Below are 25,973 nucleotides of genomic sequence, written 5' to 3'. Positions count from 1 at the left end.
GTTTTATTTGATTAAAAACACGTTTCAGCGACAATAATTACCTATAGAGAGTTTAGAGGTGAAGCATTAATTGGGGGCTACGTGCCGTTTATAATCGTGAATCTTGGGAGATTTAAGATTAATTTAGCAAGTTCATGAAAAGGTAGCCTACGACTGTAAACTTTGGATTAATTTATACTGTTTAGTACGAACTAAATCAGAGGGTTGAAAGTGGTCCGAGGAGCTTTGACATGCGACGGTATGCGACGCGCGCGCTTTCGGCAATGGACACGCACACCATGCACGGTTACGCTGGGTGTTGAGATGGGTATACATGGCATTTTCTTTTTTTACGGTCCTATCGACATTTAGGACCAATCGTACGTCGAGATGTATTTGTGGCTGGGACGCGTTTATAACACGTTTAAGCGAACACGTGTCGCGTGTACAACCTTCAACTCGTAGCTTCTGGAATAGTGTTCATTTAATATGTTTGGGCAGTTTCGCGGTATTTTCGCTGTCATCGGTATAGCGCAGCCTATCAGCTGTTAACTTTGTATTTAAATTTAGCCTCTGTTACACTCATGACCAGACGTCTGGCAGTGTTATCAGCTACCCTCGTCGTCGTGAAAAAAGTTTTCATGCCAACTAAATGTGTAAAGTTACTTTCGATTCTAAGACTGAATATTTATGAATGTCGCCTATATAATACAAAATCAACTTGCTGTATAATAGACCTAAAGCATGGTTCCCACTTGAACGCCGACGCAAGTGAGTTGACCAATCCCTCCACTTGAAGTAAATCAACCATTTGAGGATAACTTAAATATTTAAATTAATATAATAGTGGATGTTCGTTATGATTAGTCTGCATACAATGATTTATCTAGGCTAGTATAAAAGTGTTATAGAATCTTTCCATCTCGATAATCTTCGTAACAATTTAGTTTTCCTCCTAAGGAAATGTTGATCTAAATACATAATTTGTTTAGCATAATTAATATGCACTCGTCCTCAATTCATCTGCCTTCTGATATAATCACTATAGCAGCATAATGCTCATTCGCTACCAGAATTCAGCAGCGTGTCTAATGCCCGCTTAGTTGATTATTTGTGTTCACATGGCAAACACAGTTTTATTCTTGATTTTAATCCAAGCGCACAAAATACAATCTGTTTCCCGGCAGCGGTCGGTGTGCCGTCTGCGCATTACCAATATTTCCAGATGCGCGCTTTATTTATCAATCTGTTTATTTCATGTTGGTTTGATTACAGTGTATTTCGGGCTTTGTGTGTGTAATTCGGTCAATGAATGATGAATGAATTATACATTTATGAAAAAAACACTTTGTCAAAAGCAAATGCGTACCATTGATTTTGTTTATAACAGTGTTATGCAAATATGAAGAACAAGGATTCACATTTTATTATCGTACATAATCGATCGCAACAACTATACGATTTTATTATAGACATTATCGTTGAGAAAATGATCGATGGGTAGTTGAGAGTTGACGTGTTGAGAGTTGACGTGTTTAGAGTTGTCGCGTTTAAAGTTGACGCGTTAGAGTTGACGCACACGCCATGTAAATTACGTGGTCAGTTTTGAAATGAAAAAGTTCAATACATTAGTTTCTTTATACATCTGTGAATAATATATATTTATAGTCGGATTAAAAATAAATAAATCTTAAATACGACTCACTGTAAGTATTTATATGTACATTTAGGCCAAATTCTTTAAAAAAAAATTGTTTAGTTTTTTTTCTACTGGATAATAATGTAGTATGTTTACTATGGAACGCCACCTGCTTGATAAAATAAATACGGAATAATATTTATGATTGTAGGAAGTGTAGTATGGAACGCCACCTGTTTGATTGGACTATTGTACCAAACCGATATTATAAAATAAACAAACAAAAAACATCACCAAGCTATAATTTTGTTTTAAGGTATGAAAAGACCAAATAGATATGAGGTATTCATCATACTCATAGAAACAAGTCATAAAACATTGATTGATGGAATCATTTTGGTGACGAGCCAACGGATTAATAATGTCACTCATAATGTCGCCTGTATCACTCATTTGTCACTTAGACGTAAATACATGTCACAAAATGTCATATGCTACACATGTTAGATTTCAATATTACAATGTTTATATGATTGCCACCAACGTGTCACTCGGGTATAACTCAATTATCACCGTGCACGATTTTTGTCTGATAACAATCTCAATCAAAATCCCTATTTTGAATTTAAATTTAGGTTTTTCATATTGATATCGTTTAAAATGTGATGAGGTATATTTTGCGACGCCATTGAAAACAAATAGCTTCAGTGATTACGGTTGTTGGATTATCAGAACCTAGATTCGAATTAGTTGATCATAATGGGATACGGAAAAAAACTCTCGTCTCGATAGGAATATTATTATGTAGTGTTTGTTATTTTTTAATATTGCTAACAATGGCTTCAATAACTGAATAGACACACTAATCAAAAACGGCTGTAGGCTTTAAAAGCTTGCTTGTAGCAAACTCGACAGGTGTCTTTTCGTCTCTGTCTTCCTCCATCCATCATCCATATTATGAACCAACATAATTAGCCTATAGGCTAATTATTCGTACAACTTATGCATGAAAATCGGCCTCGGATTGAAGCTCATACTTCGGTAGCGTTGTTCTCGCGGAATATTGCCTTTTGAATAGCACATTAAATCTCAAATCATACTCACGCGGCGTGTCATATGCATCTTTAACGCGACACACGTACGTAAAGCGCTTCATTGTGACACACACAAATCACACGTATTCTTTCCGCTCATCATAATCTACACATCCTCTACTATACGCGCGCGCATCGGCCTTACTGTAATTCCTCCTGTGTGTCTCTAAACGCTTATGTTTACGTCAACGCCCTTCGCGTGAATCTTTACGTAAATTCGTGCGTATTATAGGCCTACCTTTTATTGTATTTATACCGGCACATTCTGACGCGCAATATTGCAGAATCATGAAAGCATTTTTTTTTTAAAGGGAGAGTTTCATCAATTAAGTTCAGATTAAATTTTATAAAACCTGTTAATATACAAAGCGTCGATATTCTTTCAGTGATAATGTTTAAAAACACGGAAACGAGTAATTAAGCCTGTGAATAAGACCTGTGTACATCGTTTATGCAGATAATAATATCGTAATTATTATAACTTGGAACTTATCAATTTGATAACGTCGCTTAATGAGAAAAGCACGCTTAACCGTCTCTCTACTTGTAATAATACAAAATGGAGTGACGTTGATTAATGCGTCGACTCTTTACAGGAGAGAGAAAGAAGACATGAACATCTGTAAAGCGCTTGGTGCGTTACTCATAGATGTTTCCACTTCAACTGTTTTAATAATGAAAATATTCAGTAGCGAGAATGATAATAAACAATGGACAGCTGTTAAAGGATATTATGTAATAGGATCATTGCTGCAACAAAAACCGACGCAAAATATTATTCAATATTTTTCAATGAATGTGTTATCAATATTGATATATTCTCTGTATTTCAATGGTGCTAACACGGTTGAATTTAATTTATGTTGATGACATGAATAATACTGTAGTATACTTTCATCATTTTTTTATTGTATTTATATGTTTCATATGGACAGTTTGTCTGAAATAAAGTTGAATTGAATTGAATTGAATTGATTTGCGGTGCACATCTATTGTAAAGCCTATTTTCCACTAGGCGAATTTGTTCGCGCGAATCGAAAGCGCCTGCTTATACGCATGCGTATTCGTGTTTCCATCTTCCCCCCATCCTTCTTGCGACGACGCAAGAACTTAGCGCGCGCCGCAAATATTTTACCAACTGTCGCTTCGGGGTCAACTCACTTTGCGTTGCGCCATGTCGTTGCGTTCTTGTGAGAAACCGTGTTTTCCGGCGAATTACTATCTAAATTCATTGCGAATATGTTTAATGTGTTCATTAAAAGCGAATCGAATAATAACTATTTCCCCATGATGAACCTGTTCCCTTGGCAATTTCCAATCGAACAGACTTTTGCCTATTAAGATGTTTTTATATTTAAAAAAAGTGATAATAAAATCATGATATGAATCGATTTGAATAGCGCATTGTATTCGTTATCGTTGAATTAGAAACTCAACTAGAACTCCAATACGGCATATACAGTACAGTCATTTTTACTTTATTTATTTTTTTTTTTTGTATAAACGTAAAATTTACCTTTAAATAGTTTTTAATATAGGATAGAATAATATTTGAAATGATTAATATTATCTTCGATGATTTACAAACATATTCGCCATTATAGTGATATGTTTTCTTGGGACCCATTCGAACTCGCTTCAAGAAAAGCGCCCATCAGATTACTCGGCAATCACAACTAAATACATTGTTATATTATAAAGGAAGTTCATTTTACTTCCTCCATGATGGTCGTTTAGTCTGATTTCGAGCGCCTGATTTAAAATGCTAAATAACGCGATAGTTCAGTGGCCGTTCACAATGCTCATCAACGATTTTCCCGTCATCCTAAATGAGTTTGCGTTACCATCAATTATGATGAAATATTGTTTGAGAGTGGTAACGCTAGATGCGGCGGGAGAAGTTTATTAAAAATCTCAACGCTCATCGATTAAGCAGCGTATTCAATAGATGAATACATCACAACCTGGCGCTGGTGTTTACATAGGCGACTCAATATTCGCAATATACACGTCCTTTGTGAATAATTCTATCTGATTAGCAGGCACACAGGTGGTAAGAAGTAGCGTCGGTATATCCGGATGTAAAACGAAATTACGCTGTTCAGATCACTAACAGAGCTGGCGTAAACATTAACGCATAATCGAAACATGTTCGCGATTGTAACGGTGATGTGAGGTGATAATAGGCCTACCATTTTTTTATTACGTTATCGATGTTAATATTACAGTTATACTACACGTTATCGATTTTAATATTATATATTATATAAGTTTACAGTTAAAAAACCTCATGATCTGGAATTTATTGTAATTCATATTCGTGGATTGTGAAAACAGAATAATATCGCCTGGGATATGAAATTTGAACGTCTTGTTAATATTAGGAAGAGCGTTAAGTAGCCGGGTGGTGAGCTGGTTGGCGTTTTGTACGAGCCAGGTGTGAGGTTAATTTGAGCGGGCTGAATAAATAAAAGCGGCTGGGAGAAGCGTAGCTGTGAAACACGATCGACAAGGCAACAGTTATCATGCATATACCGATTTTAATTTGAAATTGTAATTTGTGTGCGCTGCTAAGCCTTCGATAACAATCGTTTAATCAACTAGAGAGAAACAGATCTTCGCATGCCGTTTGTATTCATCGTCTATGCATGCAATTCAATCGAGCTTGACTATTGAACATCTGGGCGCATTCAAAGACAATATCGCTCAAGCGTAGCAACTTAACCACAAACACTTTACACTCAACAGAATAATACGAATTCTCTCCTTGACTCTGTAGAACAAAGCGCTATTTTGATTTCTCGTTCGATATAAATACCCCTTGTACCACCCATGAACGGAACAGAGACAGAGTCAACCCGTGATCATGTGGCACGCGATGAGTGGGTTGAAACGGGATGGGAAAATTCACCGGACGAGATGAATTTGCCTAGGCCGATGAAATCTGGATCAAGCAGGAGAAACAAACGGAAGCAGAGAGAGCCTAAACGAATTAACACCTCGGATTGCGACAAGCCAGTCATAGAAGATACAGCAGACCATATCGTGTCACAAGGACCATGCTCCGCCGACGAAGACTCTGACAATGAACTTAGTTTAAATACTTCGATGGCTTCTTCGATCGAGACGCATACACCAATACAGGGGAACCCTTTTCCCAGCCCGAGTCCAAGCCCAACTGAACTACAACAACATTCTCCTATTGATTACTCGTTTAGTGCTGGTGAAGATACACCCGTAAAGACACCCAGGAAAAAACACACTCGTTCTTATAAAAATTTAAGTCGTTCGAGACGAATCGTCGCCAACGCACGCGAACGAAACCGTGTGCATACGATCAGTGCGGCGTTTGAAGGACTGCGCAGAGCCGTACCGTCGTATTCTCATAACCAAAAACTGTCGAAATTGGCCATATTAAAAATAGCATGTTGCTATATTTTAGCACTTTCTCGTCTAGCAGATGTGGATTGTGCTACTACTACGGACTCTAACGATGACATAAGTTTTGAGGAGTGTGTTGAACTTTGTACAAAAACATTGCAGGCAGAAGGGAGATCTAAACGAAGAAAGGTAAGTTATGTCACAATTATAGTGATTGTTGTGTTTCTTCGTGTTGTACTGAAAAAGAACATAAAAAAGTGTGCGTGAATAGAAGGAAACATACGCAATGGTCCAGTTGTCACATGTTTAGTTTAGTAAACTTATCGTTCTATTTGGTCCAGTTGTCACATGTTTAGTTTAGTAAACTTATCGTTCTATTTGCCAAAATATTATATTAATGGTTTACTGTAATTGTATGTATTGAAAAATCACAATTTTTATTGAAACGAATTATGATATTTGATATATAAAAATATTGGTTGAAATGATACGGACTTGACGATGGAACACACCATTAAAAAACACCTTCTTGAAATTTCAAAACACCTTCTTGAAATTTCAAAACTTGAAAAAAAAAAAAAAGCTACCAGTGATAAAAAAAAACCCACAATTTTTTAACTAAGGCCTATTTTAATTGTTTACAAAAGTTCAATTCGTAGTAATGAACACAATTGCCTAATAATATATTCTAAGGTTTAACCAGTATTTTGCTAGTACGCAACCCATTCCAATGGATTTGTGTGTACTTTATTATTGCTTTGCAAAAAGAGTATTTCAAAACCTTCGACGTGTAGGCCTAGTTTGTGTAAAGTTCGATCTAACTACTCAAGTCTATATCTGTCGATCGGATCGATCTTGACTGCAGTAAATCATGAATATTAATATCGGAAATTTAATGAGTGTCTATCGATAATTACAACATTTGATGCTATTAGAAAATAAACGTATTGTTTATCTAAGTAAGCCTAAGAAAATTCAGAAATCCGATTCATAATATTATCCTTGTATATAGGCCTAATAGCATGATGCGTGATGTAGGCCTCATGTGTTATTTTTGGTCAGAGGTAGTAATCGTACTTAGTTGCCTCAATAATGTCCATTTCTCAATAGATTATTAAATTAAGAATGAAAAATATATTCGTAATATTTCAAACCTTCTTATAAATAACATTTGGATAATTATGTTGGTGTTACTTAGCGTAGTCTTAAACGAGTATATTCAATCATAGAGATATTATAGTGAACTCCAATATTTACGATGTATCGCCCGAACACTTCTATAAATATAGTGCTCGACTAATGCAATAACACTCAATGTGAACTTTGAATTATAATTTTGATACATGGATTTATTAATTACTTTTTTTCAAAATCGACCACACTTACCGGAAACCACGTTCTATTGTTATTTTTTAGACCAACACAACCGACGTTAACAATAGAATTCCGCTTTTTGGAGTATTAGGCCTATAAAGCTATTTATTTGTCCAAACAAAGATAGAAAGGTCACGTTAGGTTTGTTCTACCTTTTTCACTGTTTGATTTGTTTTTTCAAATGTATATTTTTAAAAAGTGTAGAAAAATAGTCGAAAAAAAGAGATTTGCCTTCATCACCGAATTAAAGTGAAGAGTGTTTCCCCAAAAAAGACAATATAATAGATTTAGATGATTCAGGAATTACAGTTAAAACATTGAATACAAAGAAATTGAATACAAAATTGTGTGATTTTACTTTTATCTGTATTAGTGTAAACAAAACAATTGTTTTATTAGCATTGTATTTACCAGCTGTGCAAAGAGGCGTATTCCTAACAAAACATTTTTTTTAATTGATGACCTATTCAAAGTGCAATTGGTTTTTCATATATTTTGTGGGGGACAAACGAACAAAGTTTATGTAAAGACCCTTTTACCAATTTGTTTTGATATATACACCAATCGTGTTATTCTCTCGTACGTTTTAATAAAAAAAAAAATAAATAAATAAAAATCATGAATCGAAAAAAGTAATCATGGTTTTAAAAGAACAAAATTGAATCACGCAAATGTTTAATAAACTTGAGTAATATTAAATGTATATTTCCATGCCTTTATATACTTATTTAATATTTTATTATTGTGCCATTGTATAATTACGAAGAAAGACCGGCAATATTTAATCTTTTGTCAGCAGAAGTACTAATCTTCTTGAGTGTATATTTACATTACTACCACCTGTGTATTCAAACAATTCCCTCATTTGCATATTCATTAACCTATCTAATATTAGATATAGTAAATAAATCGATGGTTAAATTATTTTAAAACATACAAATACTCGAATTTCTTAGAAGATGATACTGTCTTATTGATGAAAATTATAATCGTAATCTTCAGCTGTGTGTCTTGTTCAAACCTAACTTAACATTTGTCGCTACTATATAAATATTTAAACTTTGAACTAATTTAATAAATAATGCAATTCAAATAATGTTTAATATAACGAACAATAAGGTTTTTAATTGAACTGAATGACTTAATGATTGTACGAAATTTGCTCTTCTTTAACATTATAGAACTTTGATCTTTAAAATTACTTCAATATGTTTAAAACATACCGCACTTAGGCCTAAAACAAATATATAATATACTATACCTGTGTGCTGTGTTAAATTAACAAATAATAGTGACTGGGTTGGGTACATAAAACAGCATAAAGAGTCAATAAAATTGAATCGAAGGCAATATAATATCAATAAATTTAATAATGTACCGTCATAACTTGATTTCAACAATATCATTTCTACTATATTCATAACTTAACATAAATTATAATACATCTATATTTGAATGAATTTAAGCCTTCAGACTAACATAATAAATAACGGAATGTCATATGGTGTACAGTGATCTGCAGAGTGTGGTAATAATAACTAAATTGAAATGCATCTGTACTGTCTGTATCACGGATGTTCAATCGTTGGCTGCTTCTTACATGATGGGTAGGCATATAATTAATATTACTACGGAAAATATATTGTTGGCTTTTATTTTTTTAATCGTAACTTTTAATCATAACATTTTAATTTGTTCCTTGATATTTAATTTGTAAATACCCAAAACTAATATTACTAATGATAAACCAAATACATCATAAATATCTTGTTGTCTTGAAGCATGAACTTATTTGGTCCATGCTTGAAGTATCGAAATATAGGCCTAGCAAATCAGGGAAGTGAAGCTATCATTTGCCTATTTTCATAGACAGTCTTTAATAATATTAATTTGTTTAATTTAGCGATTTCTCAATGGGATACCTTTATGACACGCGCGTGTAAAATTAATAATCATCAACATGTATACGCGCGCGTTTCATTGTCATGCATACGCGCGCGTTAATTTCGTGTTGCCACTATCACAATGATCAAACCGACACATACACCCGTCTGATGCTATAGGCAGAACCAGCATGTAAAGGGTATTTTGTAATTATCTGATGCCTCTGAAAATGTTGTCACTTGGCAGTTTGACTTGAGGGCATAGGTATTTTAGAATTTCCCATCATATACCATCACTGCACGACGAAAACGTGCGCTTAGGGTGTATGTATTGTGTATTCCAAGAAATATAAGTCCTTTAAGTGCGATAACCGTAGGCCAAAGGTTAAAACGAAAAGTTAAAGAAAAGAAGGCCAAACTTCCTCTACTCCGAAAAAAACCCTTAATATTCCCGTATCCAAATAATTATATAAATACGTTAGTTTTAAGATCTAAAATACCCTTTTTCTAATTAAATTAATAAAAAAATAAAAAAAAGTTATTTCATAACAATCTCCTTAGAAGAGTGGCATTTTTCCGTCATTCATAATTCACAATGGACTCCGGTTACTATTACGTTGCATTTATCCAAACGTAATGCGTTTAACGCGCAACGTCATAAACGCGTCAAGCGTAGTGAACATACACGTACAAAATACTCAACGCTTGATGTCACATTCAAACCGAAAGAGTATAGGCCTACTAGCCCTTGATTTTCGCGTCGATGTAATAGTTGCCTTTGATCTGCGAACAACCCAATCCTTGTGGTAGAAGTGTCTTAAGCACGTACGCACTGTCACCTAAGCCTTCCCCTGACAATCACGAAACCTATCAACACCACTTCCCCCTCCCTGCCTTGCATTCGTTTCGATAGCTTTCGAAAACTCCTCTGGGCGTGTTTGACAGCTTCGCGCCCCGTCCATAATTGTGGATATACAACAGGGCTTGAGTCATTCGGAAGTACTTCGCACGTCTGCTGGCTCGGTTAATTCCAGAACTGTCAAACATCGAAAAACCTATATCAAGTGCTGTTAATAACTACTACATTGATATTAAACAGCAATAAACGCGGTGGGTTAATTACACGACCATTATATTGCACACATAGAATCTTGCACGCTTTTAATTTGCATAATTCTTATTTCCGTTCAGGGCAAAAGATCGTGTCTTCGGTGTTTTTAAGTAGTAAAACGTAACCGGCCGCGGGGATTTGGCGCAAATAAATATTGGGCTTGAAACGGGCGTGTAATTACAGCAATACATACTACAGTGTACCGTGTATCTTTCGAGGTGCGAATGTGCGTATTTTTGCGATAATGTAATTAGTATACATCTGCATATCTAGACTTAAGTACGCCTATGTTGTTAGCATCAGTGTACGTGCTGCCTCGATATCAATCTTTAACCCTTTGATGTGTTTTTATTTTCTGTTTGATTTTTATTATGAGTCGCTACGTCACACACATTCTTACAAAACAAGTCGGCGCTACGATACGAACGCGCCATCAATTTGTTTTACGTTTGCGCAAAGTTAACGTATAATATATTTCGTCATGTTAATATCGTTGGCCCAAAAACTAATAGTGTGGTTAAAAATACCGTCATAACGTGTCTCTGAATTCTAACTATGGTTGTATGAACCGAAGTGTAGCCTACAGTACGGTAGTTCATGTTTTTCAATATTTCATCTGTTACCTCAATCTGATGTGAGCGACACGGAAAAAATATAATCTGCGCGAAGTTCTGTGGTGATGATTCACGGTGAATTGGGTTTTCTTGATTGATGGGTACGGAGAAGGTCTGCAAACAGTTGCGTGAAGGGGTACCGCACAACCCACCCCCGTCATACCATGGTAGTTAGTGCAAGGGGGAACGATAGAAAGATCAAGGCGAACATTCTGACATTGATTGACATTTTGTCATTATTTTTACAGTTCTGTTCTTGTAACATTTCCTCCAATTAGGGACGAGTGAAAGTATTGTAAATCTACTCTAATAAACCTTACTGGTAACAATGAGTGAGGTGTACGAACTAGATAATGTATGACGCTGTATCCAATAGAAACGCCTGTAATTCCATAGTTAATATTTGCGTGTCACTTCGACTGAACATTCACTTTTTAATACAAAAGTTATGACTGAAGTGGACTTGATCATCCTCCCACCTGCTGTCCTGTGCTCTAGGCTGTGATAGTGTTCGGTAAGAGCAAGATATGATATTATTAGCCTGTGATCCTTCGGGGCTTTACCTGACATGAGTAGGTCACACTACTGTTTTTGTGTTATATGGTTCTTAATTCCGTCGGTTTGGTTGTTAGTCCAATTTGACTGCGAACATTCTAATTTAGCTTGTGACCACTTCTTGATAATGTTTCTCTTATTATTGTTGTGTAAATAATTTTAAATACGTTTCTGTAAAACGACGGACTTGTGTATAACAAGGTACATTACATGGGTTTTCTAGCCGCACACAATTAAAGTAATAAAATATGCAGTTGAAATTGGTGCTGAGGGGATCGTAAACATATTGTAGTTATATTGCTGCTGCGTGTTGTTTTTGAGTTGGGCAGACGTGATAGCCCCCCTGGAGGGTATATGCGCACCAGATGGTGTCTCAAACAATCAACATCTGTAGTGTGTAGTTTAATTTATTTTTACTGCCTACATTTACTCATATTTCACACTTATGGAAATTTAAGTATTTATCACTTGTTAATATTTCACACCAAGCGGCTCTACGTACATCTGGGTACCCAAGCCGACATTGGTGCTCCCTCAATCACGTGATCTAATCATATTTTAATCATACGTACGATTATACAGTAAATAAGAATGATGGCAAGAATGTACTCTTTTATTATAAATGTATAATGATGTATGTCTAGGCGTACGCGCGTTGAAAGTGATCGAATTTTAATATTTAAATTAGAATTTTAATGTGTAAATTTTAATATTATGTTATTGTTGGTCTGATAAACTTAAAGGACCGTTTTGTTACTGAGATAGAGTTCCTGAATAAACCAGTACTGTATTATCGAAACCAGATGAAAATGTTTCCACGTTTTGGTTACTGATTAGCGATGCCGTACCATGAAACTAATTAAAATAGTAATTAATACAATGATTATCAATTAATCAACTTTCTATGGCTGTAACGCGGTCCCATTTACGTTTTCCGATCTTCTTTCAAGATATATTTTTAAAGATTTCATATCAAAGTCTTTCGAATTTCAGTCATCATTCATACTAATGAACTTCTATCTTGTAATTATATTTGATACAATATGATGCGCACACCTGTTTTGGCGCCATGATTGTTACAGCTATTGTCTGTCGGCGAAAATAAAGAAGAAAATGTCCTTAGCATGCGAAGTATAAAGAGTCGTCTTATAATAACGTATTTGTCGCGTGTTATAGATAATCATTGATATTACACACATCAAAATTCGTCGCATACAATTTGAATCTATTGCCTTACAAAGGTGTACCATTAGTTGCCATTGGTTACAGAAAAATATCCAGATGTTCCAAGTAATTTCGTCACGCTTTGTGATCACACACGTTTACGTCATGCTCTGTTTGGAATCATTCAAGCTTGACGGCATGAAGTTCTTTTTCGGGAATCAGCTTCGGCCATCTTAATGTTTGATTTGCCAATATATTCACTAAGTGATAATTCGGTAAATTTTGATACTAAGATTTTTGTTCATAAAATCACTCGACAATATGCGATCAATTTTATCGATAATTAATTAAACTGTAGGCCTAATCTTAAAATTTTACTCGATAAATGCACGAGTTTCTTGAATTGCTTTACTATTGCTAATTAATCAGCCTGGCCATTCAATTAAATACAATTATTAACCAAAGTTGCTCTGAATACAAATGAAGCACACGGCCAGCTCACAGCTGCATCAAGTCACAATGCATGAATTAAGTACCGTGATTGCCTCCTCTTTGTTCGCAGTTAAATTATAATTTCAGTAAAGATTTAGCAAAGGTACGTTTCTGCTGATTTCGCCCTCTATCGATCACTCTTACACCTAAACTTTTTTAAGTAAATTAATTTGTCATAAATTCAAGTCTAGTTCGTATTTTTTTGTGTAAAATACAGACTTAACCAATTTTTAAGGAATTTAAAGCATTACATTTTGTCTGAGACAACACAATTCGTTCCATATTTAGTAATATTCGTGAAATCGTATCGTTTTGAATTAATGTTTTTATCATATATAGGCCTACTTATATACTTGGTTTTCTTATCTCCATTAGTTCACATTTCTTTTTGTATAATCGTATTGATTATTATTTTTCTTTTGCAGACGGATCTGTGATGGTTTATAGAGGGCGGTATGCACTATTGGTGTCATGAAGTACATGAAGTGGAGGGTCGTCGACTTGGTCTCTCAAATTCCGTCCCTATACTTTTAGTGCTAATTGTAACATTTGTTGTAAATTATATCGTTTTATTACAGTATTGAATATGTACAGTATATTTAATGTCTGCACACTTAGTTAATTTATTATCAAAGCCTTTAGTTATATTTTATTTATTTATATCATCAAAATTACATCATATTATAGTACAGTATTTATCTTCCCTCCATAACTTTTCAAATTAATATTTGATTTAATAGTATATTTGTAATTCGTATTTTTTAAAGAACCCATCATTGGTTATTAGCCAATCCCGTTGCGTACCGTACGTGTGATGTCATACAACACACCAGAACCGCATTTGACGCGCGTGTCTAAATGCTGATAATAATGGTCAATTTGTGTACGCGCGCGTCAATTGTTTATGTGCATGGTGGTTTTATGGCGTTACATTATGCTACTTAAAACTATGTTATGTTTTCAATATCCGTCCCACTAAATTTTGGTCGTCGTGGAACGTCTGAAGAAAGTGGCCCTTCTTTTACTCGTCCTTACTATTAATTGTCATCAAAGTTTTTAGAATTCTTTGGAAAATGATGATTATTTAGTTTTATTTCCGTCCTATATCTTCTACAATGGTAACTTCCGTCCTACTGCTCATGATATGCAGAAAATTTACATATTTCAAAAGAACTCTCCCTATCTTTGCCTACCACGTTGTCCTCGAGTTTAAAATCCCTTAATTATTCGCAAACCACATATATATCTCGCCCTATATTCTTAAGTACATTATCGTATTTTTTAAAAAAGATTATGAGCCTACGATTTTTGTCCACTCAAATTAAATGTTTCTACACTGATCTGTAGTTATTTGTAATGCAATATGTACCTTAATGAAATCATCGTAATCAACACTTAAGTTTATACTTTGTGCAAATAATAGATTTAGTTAAAATTGTTGTGTAAATGTCTAAATTTCATAATAGATTATCTAATTATATGTGTAGGCTTAGTACTACTGAGTAGTAGACTGAGTACGCTAGTAAATTGAAGGTGCGCCCCTTACGTCGTCGTTAAGGTAATTGCACTGGTATTATTTCATTATCAGATTTGATCTGTTGAAAAAGATATTGCATAACATCTGACATTACATCATAATATGCTGATTGTTTCTTAGAGATACAATTTATGTATTTTTATACATTATTGCTTTGAGTACACATTTCTGATTACTTCAGGAGTTGTACTGATGTTCGTTGTTCACAACTCATTTAGTTAGAACGTTGTTCAAGAAAGAACGTTCAAAACGTCTGTAGGCTACTGTATTCCTACTACTAGTAGTAAGATTAGGCCAGATCCTACTCTTGTTCATTCTAACTTCAGCACGTTGCCTTTGATTCGTTGCAAATTCTTGCTACTATTAGTATGTTCATGGTCAGTAGTTGAATTATATTATTAATTTAATGATTGTATAATGACTCAAAGTTAATTATTGATATACCGCCCTCTAAACAACTGATGTCATTGAACTTTTACACGTATTTTGTAAATCTTGTAGACATCATTGATTGGCATTTTATATAATTGGACTCGTACAGGGTTTTGTCTTTACTGTAATGATCGGGTGTTTATCGACCCATGAGCCCTGCACTAATAACTACTTAACAAATTCTGCAATATTAAGATTTTTACAACGTAATTTATTCAAGTTTTAAATTCTTCTGCTTCTGCAATTTTACGTAACGTAATTCAGTTCAACTCGATGTAATTGCACTGCTTGAATTATTAGTGCATTGATGCTAGAATAAAAGAACATCTGAAATATAACATGTCTATGTTTTGTTATTCATGCAGCACACCTTACTATTTGACATCGACCATGTGTTAATCTGGGCCTCCGTGGTTAAATAAAGTTGAATTGAGTTGAATCGACTAACCAAAACGTATATCTAATTAATGTTAATATTATTTGGACGTCAGGTTTGCGAAATAACGCTTGATTCTAACTAGACGTACGGGATTGAATGGCGCGCACACACTAAACGCAAGTAATGTAGTTCCCAAGTAATTTTGACCAATCACGACGCGATGGGTCATCCGAACTGTCTCACTTGCGCTGCGCACGTCGTTGCGTTGGTTGCGTACATTAGGACACAGCGCAATGGCGTAGACGTAACGCACCTAGTTGACCAATGACAAACGCAGTTCGAATAATCCATCGCTTGTGAAAGGCCAAATTACATTGTTCTTGCGTTGCGTCCTAGTGGGAACCAAGCTTAATCTTGTTCATTCCTGCGTTGATTTTTACTGTTATCATATCCATACATTTTAAATTCAAAACATTGTCAACCGGAATTGATTTTCTAAATAATTCGCCTCTTTCATAAATGTATTCAGTAGTTAAAGTCTGTGACACAAAACACACAAGGACAGACGTAATTAATGTAATTAATAAACAATAGATCACGGGCCGAATATTTTAGGATTCTTCATTAGGACAGCGGAAATATGTTTACTCGCCTAATTAGAACTATTGTATATAATTATCATCGTACTAGACATCTTTTATGTAATATAACTAAAATCACTTTGTTATGCCATGTGTTGCAGTATTATGATCAACATAATAAACCGAATTAATTATGAACGAACGAACGAACGAACGATGGATGAATGAACGAATGAACGAACGAACGATGAATGAACTAACGAACGATGAACGAACGAACGATGAATGAACGAACGAACGAACGAATGAACGAACGAAAATGAACGAATGAACGAACGAACGAATGATGAAACAATGAATAGTAAAAGAAAAGCAAGGATTTCAAAATTTTAATTTTATTGTTTCACCGTACTTAAGAAAACAATACATTATCAAAAATAAGAGTGACATTAATATGCATTTTGAACACAAATATCATAAGTAGACTACCTTCCACTATATACTAGTGTCACAAAACAGTCTGACACGACCTTGCGACCTGAGTGAACTGAATATCAATAGAACGTTAATAATAATTATTACGATTCGTACACTGAAAATATAAATATGAATACGCCTATTTATAGAAAACGGAACTATAATGCGGGTGGGGTGCGAGAGTCCGCAGTGAATTATAGGCGGTCGTATAAGCACGGTTTATTTAACCAATTTTGTCATTTTGGTTGGTGGTCGTGGTACATGCAATGACTGAATTAGTAAAAATTGTGACTAAATTGTGAAATAATGTCTTAAAAGTTGCTTAAACTTGCTGTCATTACAATATGACTTTCTAACAGCAAAATATAGCATTTCGAAAATGGACGAAATAATCTGTAATTCAAAATCGAGCCAGTCGGCCTTGTTGTGTAGATTGCCTGCACCGTTTACAGCGACCAAATAGAATTTTTGCAAATGCTTGTCTAAAATCGCGATTAAAAATGGTATAGATAATTGGGTTGAGCATACTGTTGATGTAACCCACCCAAGTGATGAATTGAACTAACTGTGGGCTAACTGAACAAGATGAACAAAAAGGAAGGATGACGTACATAAGAAAAAAAGGAAACCAACAAATACTGAAGCATCCTACGATGATGCCAAGTGTTCGAGCCGCTTTTCGTTCTTTCTTCAAGTTAATCTTTTGCTGTTGTTGTTTATGTTGGTCTATCAAACTCCAAACCTCTCCTACTCGAACGACTCCTTGTTGAATCTGACTTGATGTTTTTTCGTTTTCATCCACCGCTACGTATAAAGGCTCTAACGATCGACGCTCACGAGATTTCGAAAAACTTGTGTTTTTTGAAGATTGAAAGTGTGCTCGTTTAACTGACGCTTTGTTGATTGGACTATAACTTTGAAGATCTGTTAATTCCATTTCACCTTGTTCAACAAAGTGTGTTTCACACTCCTCCTTTTTACGAATAGAATTCTTCTTAATTGTATTTGTCTTCAATCTCAAACTTATTCGCGCGGCCCAGTAGATTCGTAAATAAACTATGCTCATTAGTAAAAACGGTAAAAAGAAAGAACTCAACGACGACAAAATTATGTATATTTTTTCATCTGAAAGGTTGCACTGCGCGTCTTCTATGTTATCGTAAGAATAGCGTTCGTGGTCGTCTAACCAAAATAACGGCGGCACAGACACTAGGATACTCACTACCCAAACTACCGCTATTGCGGTCAGTACGCGGCAACGCGTTCGTTTTGCGGCGTAATTGATAGAATCAGTAATCGCCCAATATCGATCTAGAGCTATTGCACAAAGGTTTAGAATAGACGCTGTACATAAACATACATCTAACGTACGCCACAGATCACATACGGTAAAACTCATCGGCCAATATCCTATCAAGTAATAATACACACTTATCGGAAGAACAAAAACAGCAACCGTCAAATCGGCGGCGGCAAGTGAAACGATAAAATAGTTTTGAACAGTTTGTAATGCTCGTTGCGTAACAATTGACACAATAACAAGAATGTTGCCGATGATTGTTGTAATGATAATAATAGATAACGTAAGAGAGATCAGTCCGATCTTGTAACTGTCCCACGTCCATCTTTCGTCCGGCTCTGCTGTAACATTGTAGTATTCCGTCATCCTGTAATAATACTGCGTTATCAAAATACTGCGTTACCAATACTGCGATATCAATATACTGCGTTATCAATAATACTGCGCTACCAATACTGCGTTATCAATGTATTGCATTGCCAATATACTGCGTTACCAATACTGCGTTACCAATATAGGCCTACTGCGTTATCAATAATACTGCGTTGCTAATATACTGCGTTACCAATATACTGCGTTATCAATAATACTGCGTTACCAATATACTGCGTTACCAATACTGCGTTACCAGTACTGCGTTACCAATATACTGCGTTATCAATGTATTACGTTACCAATATACTGAAATATCTTTAGAATTAATATTGTTCAGCTAATAGCAATAATCTAAATAAATAACTGCCTTTCCAACAAATTCAAAGTATAACAGCTATATGCGTTGTGTTATCTTATAGAAAAACACTCTTCATTCTGGAATGCCTTTGAAAGAAATGCGTTGTTGCTTGGTTGTTTCGAGATTTTATAAATAATAGGCCTAGTACTAGATAAAATCAGAGAAACTTCTCAACGAAGTGCTAATTAGTTCTGTGGCCTCTGATGATCCAAATCAGGCAATATTTCGTAATGTAAATTTTACTGGCACCTGATGACGATCCCAATCATATACCTATTTAAAGAAATAATATAGTTTCCAATTAATTGTAGTGTTGAGTGAATGTTGTGTTATGTCACAGGTCCAATTACAGTAACCTGTGTCACGTTCTACAGCAAGTGAATACTTGACATTGGCAGTGTAATCCCTAAATACTTTTTATCATTATTTACGTAATCTTTAAACTCGTTACCTGTAATCATAAAATCCGTGTTGTATAGCTTATTAGGAATGAGTGTCTTGTTAATTAAGTGTTGCAAGTAATGAGGAGTTATAACGAGGGTAAGTCAATGCAGATGACATTGTTAATTTATGGTGGTAAACCCCTGACAGCAGAATGTAACGATGCTAAACCACGGACCAGCAACAATTAACATTGTTATGTAACAATGGTAAATTTAAATACGGTACTGTCTGTTGATACAATATTATAACGATAATAATAATATTTGCTCATTCTACGAACTACAGCGTAAGGTGGTGTATGGCATTTTGTGCAGGTTGGGGAGGACAGGCAATATGGTCACGAAATGCATTTATGATTTTTCTCTTCCATCATCTATTCTACATTAGATGGATGAAGTTATTGTATTAACCAGGATGAAATGTAATGTAATATCAACCAGTATCGTTCTAAGTTTATAATTGAAATCATCATCATGGTTAAAAATTAAAAAGTTGGCTTTATTAATTTATTTACGATCAATCAGCTTTGCATTAACTAATAACATACAGGCGTTTAGTCCAAAAAGAATCACTTTATTTTAGCCTTGTTTAACTTGGCTTTATTTCTAAGCACGTGGATGCTTATTAGTTAAGTGATACTTATAACGAATATCATAGCAAAGTGATAAGGTATAAGTAGTGTCTATTTATTCATTAGACGTGTGTGTTGTTGCTTTGTTTGTGCTTGTACACGTTTTATTAATATTAACATTTAAAATATTGTACGCAAAAAATGAAGAAGCTGTTATTACCATCTTAGCATACATCAACCGACCGAGTCGCAGTCGTTGGATATACTTAAGCTCTGTCTACACTATCAAACTTTATGTTACAAAAAATATGATGTGCCCATATATGGTAATGATGAAATCATATCGCTACCATATTTAAGCATATCACTACCATATTTGGGCACATCACACTTTTTTTGTCAAACTAGTTTGATAGTGTAGACAGAGCTTAACACTGTTTTGATTTTTCATAAAATTTGAAAATTGGGTAAAAAAATAGGCCATATTAGACAAACATATTTTCTTACTGTGTTTATTCTTGTGTGATTTAAGAATTGTAAGTAACTTATTAATTTGATGTTAGTGATATTTCCATGATATAAAATAAGAATAGAATGTGTGATGTTTCAACAAGCTTTCCAGGATTTACGGTGGGAAACCCAAGAGCCAACCTCATGTCGTAAATAGTACAATAGGGCCTGTACATGATCTACATTTTACAATGTAGAACTAATGAGATAAGATAAAACACCAAGTTATAAATTGTATTGATTAATTAACTTTTCATTTGCTTAAGGAGTTAGTGTTTCTGTCAACGACATGACCAATGACATTGAACACAGAATGCACGCAGCTGCGAGATTTAGTTTATCGATAGATAGAATAGGCTTAATTGCCTTGCAAATTGCAGGAGTCACAATTAATAGACTTGCTCTGCTATTCTTAAAAAATTATTTACACGGCAGATTTTGAAGGCAAGGAATGCACGGTAAATTGGAGCATAATGATTCTCGAATGTCTTGATTATTATTCAACAGCTAGGAGAAATATTATTTGATAACGATAGGCGTCAGTATAGTACTGTATCGATATGTGTTGTTAACATGTGAAAGATGATGAACCTAACGTCTGTCTATAATGCCAATTAAATTACTTATTAGGAACCCGACACCTGAGTCCGTTTTCATTTTCATAAGTTGTAGGGTAGTAACAATACAGTATATCATGACCTTTTTATGAAAAATCCGTCTAATAATTAGAAACCATTCTAGTTGAAGTTCTTATTTGGAAGATGATTTCAATATAAAAAGTAAACAATAATAAATGACAACCTTCCACTGTATACACTTGTATGATGCGCTTAAGTTGCCAAAATACGCCAAAATTGTCCATATAAATACTTTATGAGCAATGCTAGGAGAAAATACAGCCGTCGCTTAATTGTCATTGGTCAACTCACAGTGCGTTACTAGTTACGCGTCCTAGTAGTATTATCAGCCGGGAAACAAAAAATATAAATTTCAGAATAGTTGCAGTATTACCTATGATGATTATAGTCATGGCTTAAATTGTTCTTGTAATCTTCATGCCATTATTTAGGCCTAGTATCTGTTGATACAAAAATTGTTCAATAATTTTTATTGTTATTAGATTCACGAACGTAAATAAGCTCTTCTCTTTCGAATTGCCCGGCCTCACACGTGACCACACTGATAACGATGATCATTATTGTTGATATATCATTGTAGGCCCGTCCTAACATGTCTGATAAATATAATAAATGTGATAATAATTAAAATTGAAATGGAGGGCCTACCTTAGTATCAAGTTGACAATTTTGAACATCTTAATGCCTAGGCCAGTGACATTTATAATAAACCTCTCCAATTCAGGAGACTTGTACCGCCGCCGGATCACCGACGCCGTACATTGCTCACATTAATGATGCTACTACCGCTAGGCCTATCGTTAGTAAATCGGACTTATCTTAATGATGCATTCAGGATGACTACTGAGATGTGAGGATTTTCGTGGCATCTAATTTAACGGTTGTCACAACCAAGGCCGTAATCAAAAACGGATAATGATATTATGGCTAGCCAACTGGACAAGTACTGACCAATCATAATGTCTATTTTGTCGTTATTATTGGCCTTGAGTTACACAATGTTATTAATAATAATACAACATACTGATCACAGCAACAGTATAAATAATAGTAATGTTAGGATTTATTAGAAAGACATTCATAAATCATGGTCAGTAACCAGTTAAGGTTTGGGAACCAATCCGATTACCTAATTGCGGAACTAAAAAGTGATATTAAAATCAACGTCCCGTTGGCCCTTTGTTGGAAAAACCAGTTAGCTACGTGCATGAAAGTGAGAGACGAAATAAAAACGATTTTGTCGAGTAGACTCTGGCAATTAATTGTTTTAATTGGTGAAGAAAGAGCCTATATTTCTCCTTTCAATAATAATAATTTCTCATCGATCCATTGACGGTCCAGGTCCGCATCCGCGTGCAATAATACAGAAAGTAAGAAACAAAATATATTTTATAATTGGTTGGAAAAATATTTATTCATTTCAGCTCTAATTATTTCTTTCTAATGGTTCGTTGTTTTCTACGGACAACATATACAGTACAGTAACACACAATAAAGATCCAATGCGCGCTTTAATTTGTTACTAGGAAACTAAGCTTTTGTTGACCATGGGCTGACAGTTTCAGAAATTAACGTCGGGGTTTTCTTAAGATATATCAATAGCAACATATCAGGCTGACTGGGACTTATTAACTCTATGAATGTGTTAATTCTAGTAGAAAGAAAGGTACTTCAGCCCAGCCCAAAATGAATTTTCCTGATTACGTAATATCCGCCAGGTGTTTTTATAACAATGGTTAACAATGGGTATAGTTTAAGACAATAGAGAATATCATTTCACACAATGGTTAACAATGGGAATAGTATAAGACAATAGGTTAAGGAAGTTAAAGATTGTTGTAAGATTTGAATTAGTCATGTACTTGGCGGTAATTTTAAAAAGGGTGTACAATAACAGATGCACCTGGTTTAATTAAATCAACGTAACAAAATAAGTTATTTGATCCGGGTATTATAACAATGACTAAAACAAAAAGATGAGAATGAATGAAGTTAAATATTGGTGATTTCATATGAATGAAGTTAAATAATAAGTATGTCTTGATTGAACTTTACCGACAGGTAATTAATCATCTTCCGGATTTGTTAACAAAGGGGAAGAAATTGAAAAGCAGTGACTCGGGGGGTGTTTGACATATTAAAGTTTAATGTGTGCCGTTATGATGTTTAGTTTTATTTTCATTTAAATTGGTTACGTTTACGAAAAGATTTCTTTGTTTCCTTTTAAAATAAAACAAAAGGTGGGTAAAGAGGGACGCTACTGACATCATGTATAAATTATTTTAGTGTGTATAAATATATGGGTAAATTGTGTATAATGTTGTAGTCAAAATAGACATTTCAGTAGAGCTCTACCAGAATGAATGCCTATAAACCAACAGTTGGTTTCACTCATTCCAAAAGAAAATCCACAGAATGCAACGTACCTTCTGAAAAGGTAAAGGATGACTACACAAAGGAACCAACAGAGGCACGTAAAAGTAATGAAATAGATTTCACTCGGAAGCTAATCAAATCAGATAAGCAGCAGATGATTTCCCCATATTTTAAGTTTCCAGTGCACAAAATATCGAGAGAAAATTTAGATTGTGATTACATTCAACTTCTTGATAAAAGCTCAGCTGATACTTTGTATAAACAATGTGAGGAAGAGATTGAATATTTTACAGGTGATCTTGCAAAGGTGAAAGTGTTTGGTAGATGGTTTAATATACCTAGAAAACAGGTTAGTTTCTCTTTATTTTTTCTTCATGGTTTCATGACGTTAATGTAGGCTACATACTATTACGTTTAAAAAGATGCATTTTTACATTTTAATTACCGGCCTACCGCACTGTTTTCGTTTTATGCAACAGAATAACAGTTAACCAAGCCTACAGCACTGTTTTCGTTTTATGCAGCAGAATATTAACAGTTAACCAGAATCCAACTGATTATAATTGTATATACATAAGAGAAACATTTTTAATAGTATCTTTCAACTCTGACAGGTTTCTTATGGTGATACGGGTTTAACATACACATATTCAGGCAATATAGTGCCAGCCTTGCCATGGCCACCGTTCCTGAAAGATCTTCGAGATTATTTGAAAGAAGTCACAGGGTTCTACTTCAATTTTGTTTTGGTTAACAGGTACATATTTATTATATATCTATATATGTTTATATTTGTTATAATTAAATAATGCAAAGCTTCCTTATGGCTACATTGTTTATACATTTTGTACATTTGATTTATTCTCAATTTTACTCTCAAGATTGTATAATTGAACAATATCAGTAATCAGTCTTTTCGTCATCTATTAGAATCTCTCACTTTTTTTATCTGCACAAAACTGTGTTTAATTATGTTGTATGGTTTATTGTTTTTATACTAAAAAGTTAAGTGCAAAAAGGATATTTATTTTCTAGCTTAAATTACAGTACAATTTTTTTATTTTAATTTATGTTTCTTTACTAGATATGCAGACGGTAATGATTCTATTGGTGAACATAAAGACGATGAGAAAGATATCAATAAATTTAGTTCAATTGCGTCCATTTCATTAGGTCAAACACGATTGTTTAGATTTCGCCATGGTGCTACACGTGGAATGAGACACAAAAGAAGTATTGAACCAGTAAATGTTGATCTTAAACACGGTAGCTTACTATTGATGAATTATCCAACTAACGAGTATTGGTACCATTCGCTGCCTAAAAAACCATCCATCAAACTACCAAGAATAAATCTGACATTTAGAGATATTAAAAGATGAGAAAAGGTCAGGATTACTTTAGAACGCAAATCTTATTAGCAACAATTCATGAACAATTGTTCTAAATGTAATAGTTACATGTATTTGTGTTTTATCAAAATGTAATGGTTACCTAGCATACATTATTATTGGCGGCTGTCAAAAAACTATTTTTAACAATTCATTTCTTGTATCTTCCTTTTTTATTTATTGTAAAAAATTTTGAAATAATTAGTAGCATGGTACAAGGAATCGGCCCTGGAAAAAATAACAACAACTAATTTAATTCTTCTTTTTCTGTTGAATTATTATTATTATGTTTGTGATGTGTATTGCAATAGATTTGTTTAATGAAATAAGTTAATTATGTTTTGACTTAATTTATGTCAGTGTAAATTTGTAAAAGTAGTTTTCCTATTTTAATTCATGGTAAATTTATTTCTTGACTTAATTTAATTTGTTTTCTGTTCTGTTGAAGTATTATTATTATGTTTTGTAAAGTGTAGTGCAATAGAATGTGTATTGAAATAAATTTTGTTTTTTAACAGCAACAATAAAAATGAAATTTGATCTTTGCGTGTTATTTAACTCCTGTATGATGTTTTTCTAATTTATTTATACCAAAAAAAAAAAAAAAAACAAGTTTTTGAATTTGTTAAATGTAATTGCAAAAACACAAATGAATGTGATTAAAAAATATTCTGTTTACTTTTTTTTTTTTTGTATTTGAAACAGTAGTATTTTTAACAGTAGTTATATTTTATATATAATAAGTGATATTACAAAAAAATAAACATACAAAATGTATAAAGCATAGACTTATTAAATTTAAATACAATTTCTTTATTTCAAAATGAATTTCATTTTCTACGTGTTTTCAATTTTAAATCTTTTAAGAAAGACACAATACGTACTGCTAAAAAAAAAAAAAAACGCACACAAAAGAAGACAAATTTGAGACGCACGGTATGTAACGACACTTTCAATAAGAAGGCATATTATAAATGTATTTTTACCAAATTTATAAAGTAAATGGTTATTATTGAGAAATATACATTTTAGATAAATGATAACACATCTAAAATTAATTAGAGAGATCAATACAATATTGTGTTCATGATAATTTGTTTTGATGACTAGAGGAAACATCTGAAGAAATTCAACGAAAAACAAGCGTTAACACCATACCAGTCACTAAGAATGCTACTACTCTGAAAAAAACATCTCCCTTCCTACACAGAAACAAATTCTGAACGAAAAAAAAAAAAAAAAAAAAAAAAAAAAAAAAAATTAGTAAACGAAACACGCGCATTATAAATAAAATGAATAATTTAAGAATATTAGTTAA

The 25,973-nt window shown here is 33.9% G+C and overlaps 2 protein-coding genes across 2 annotated transcripts; one reads left to right on the top strand and one right to left on the bottom strand.

Annotated features, from left to right (window-relative positions):
• Nucleotides 1-4,625: 4,625 nt before the first annotated feature.
• LOC144838449 (uncharacterized) lies at nt 4,626-15,582 on the top strand. Its single transcript, XM_078693816.1, has 2 exons — nt 4,626-6,282; nt 13,712-15,582. Exons 1-2 carry the CDS (start codon nt 5,545-5,547, stop codon nt 13,721-13,723), a joined length of 750 nt encoding a protein of 249 aa, XP_078549942.1. The 5' UTR covers nt 4,626-5,544; the 3' UTR covers nt 13,724-15,582.
• Nucleotides 15,583-17,092: 1,510 nt separating this feature from the next.
• Nucleotides 17,093-18,358, bottom strand: LOC144838406 (putative G-protein coupled receptor No18). The gene has a single exon (XM_078693744.1). It carries the CDS (start codon nt 18,356-18,358, stop codon nt 17,093-17,095), a length of 1,266 nt encoding a protein of 421 aa, XP_078549870.1.
• Nucleotides 18,359-25,973: the final 7,615 nt, after the last annotated feature.

The sequence above is a fragment of the Antedon bifida genome, chromosome 3 (assembly GCF_963402885.1).
Source record: "Antedon bifida chromosome 3, ecAntBifi1.1, whole genome shotgun sequence".
Classification (NCBI taxonomy): domain Eukaryota; kingdom Metazoa; phylum Echinodermata; class Crinoidea; order Comatulida; family Antedonidae; genus Antedon; species Antedon bifida.
The sequence above is the reverse complement of the archived record's forward strand: the minus strand, read 5'-3'. Positions and strand labels throughout refer to the sequence as shown.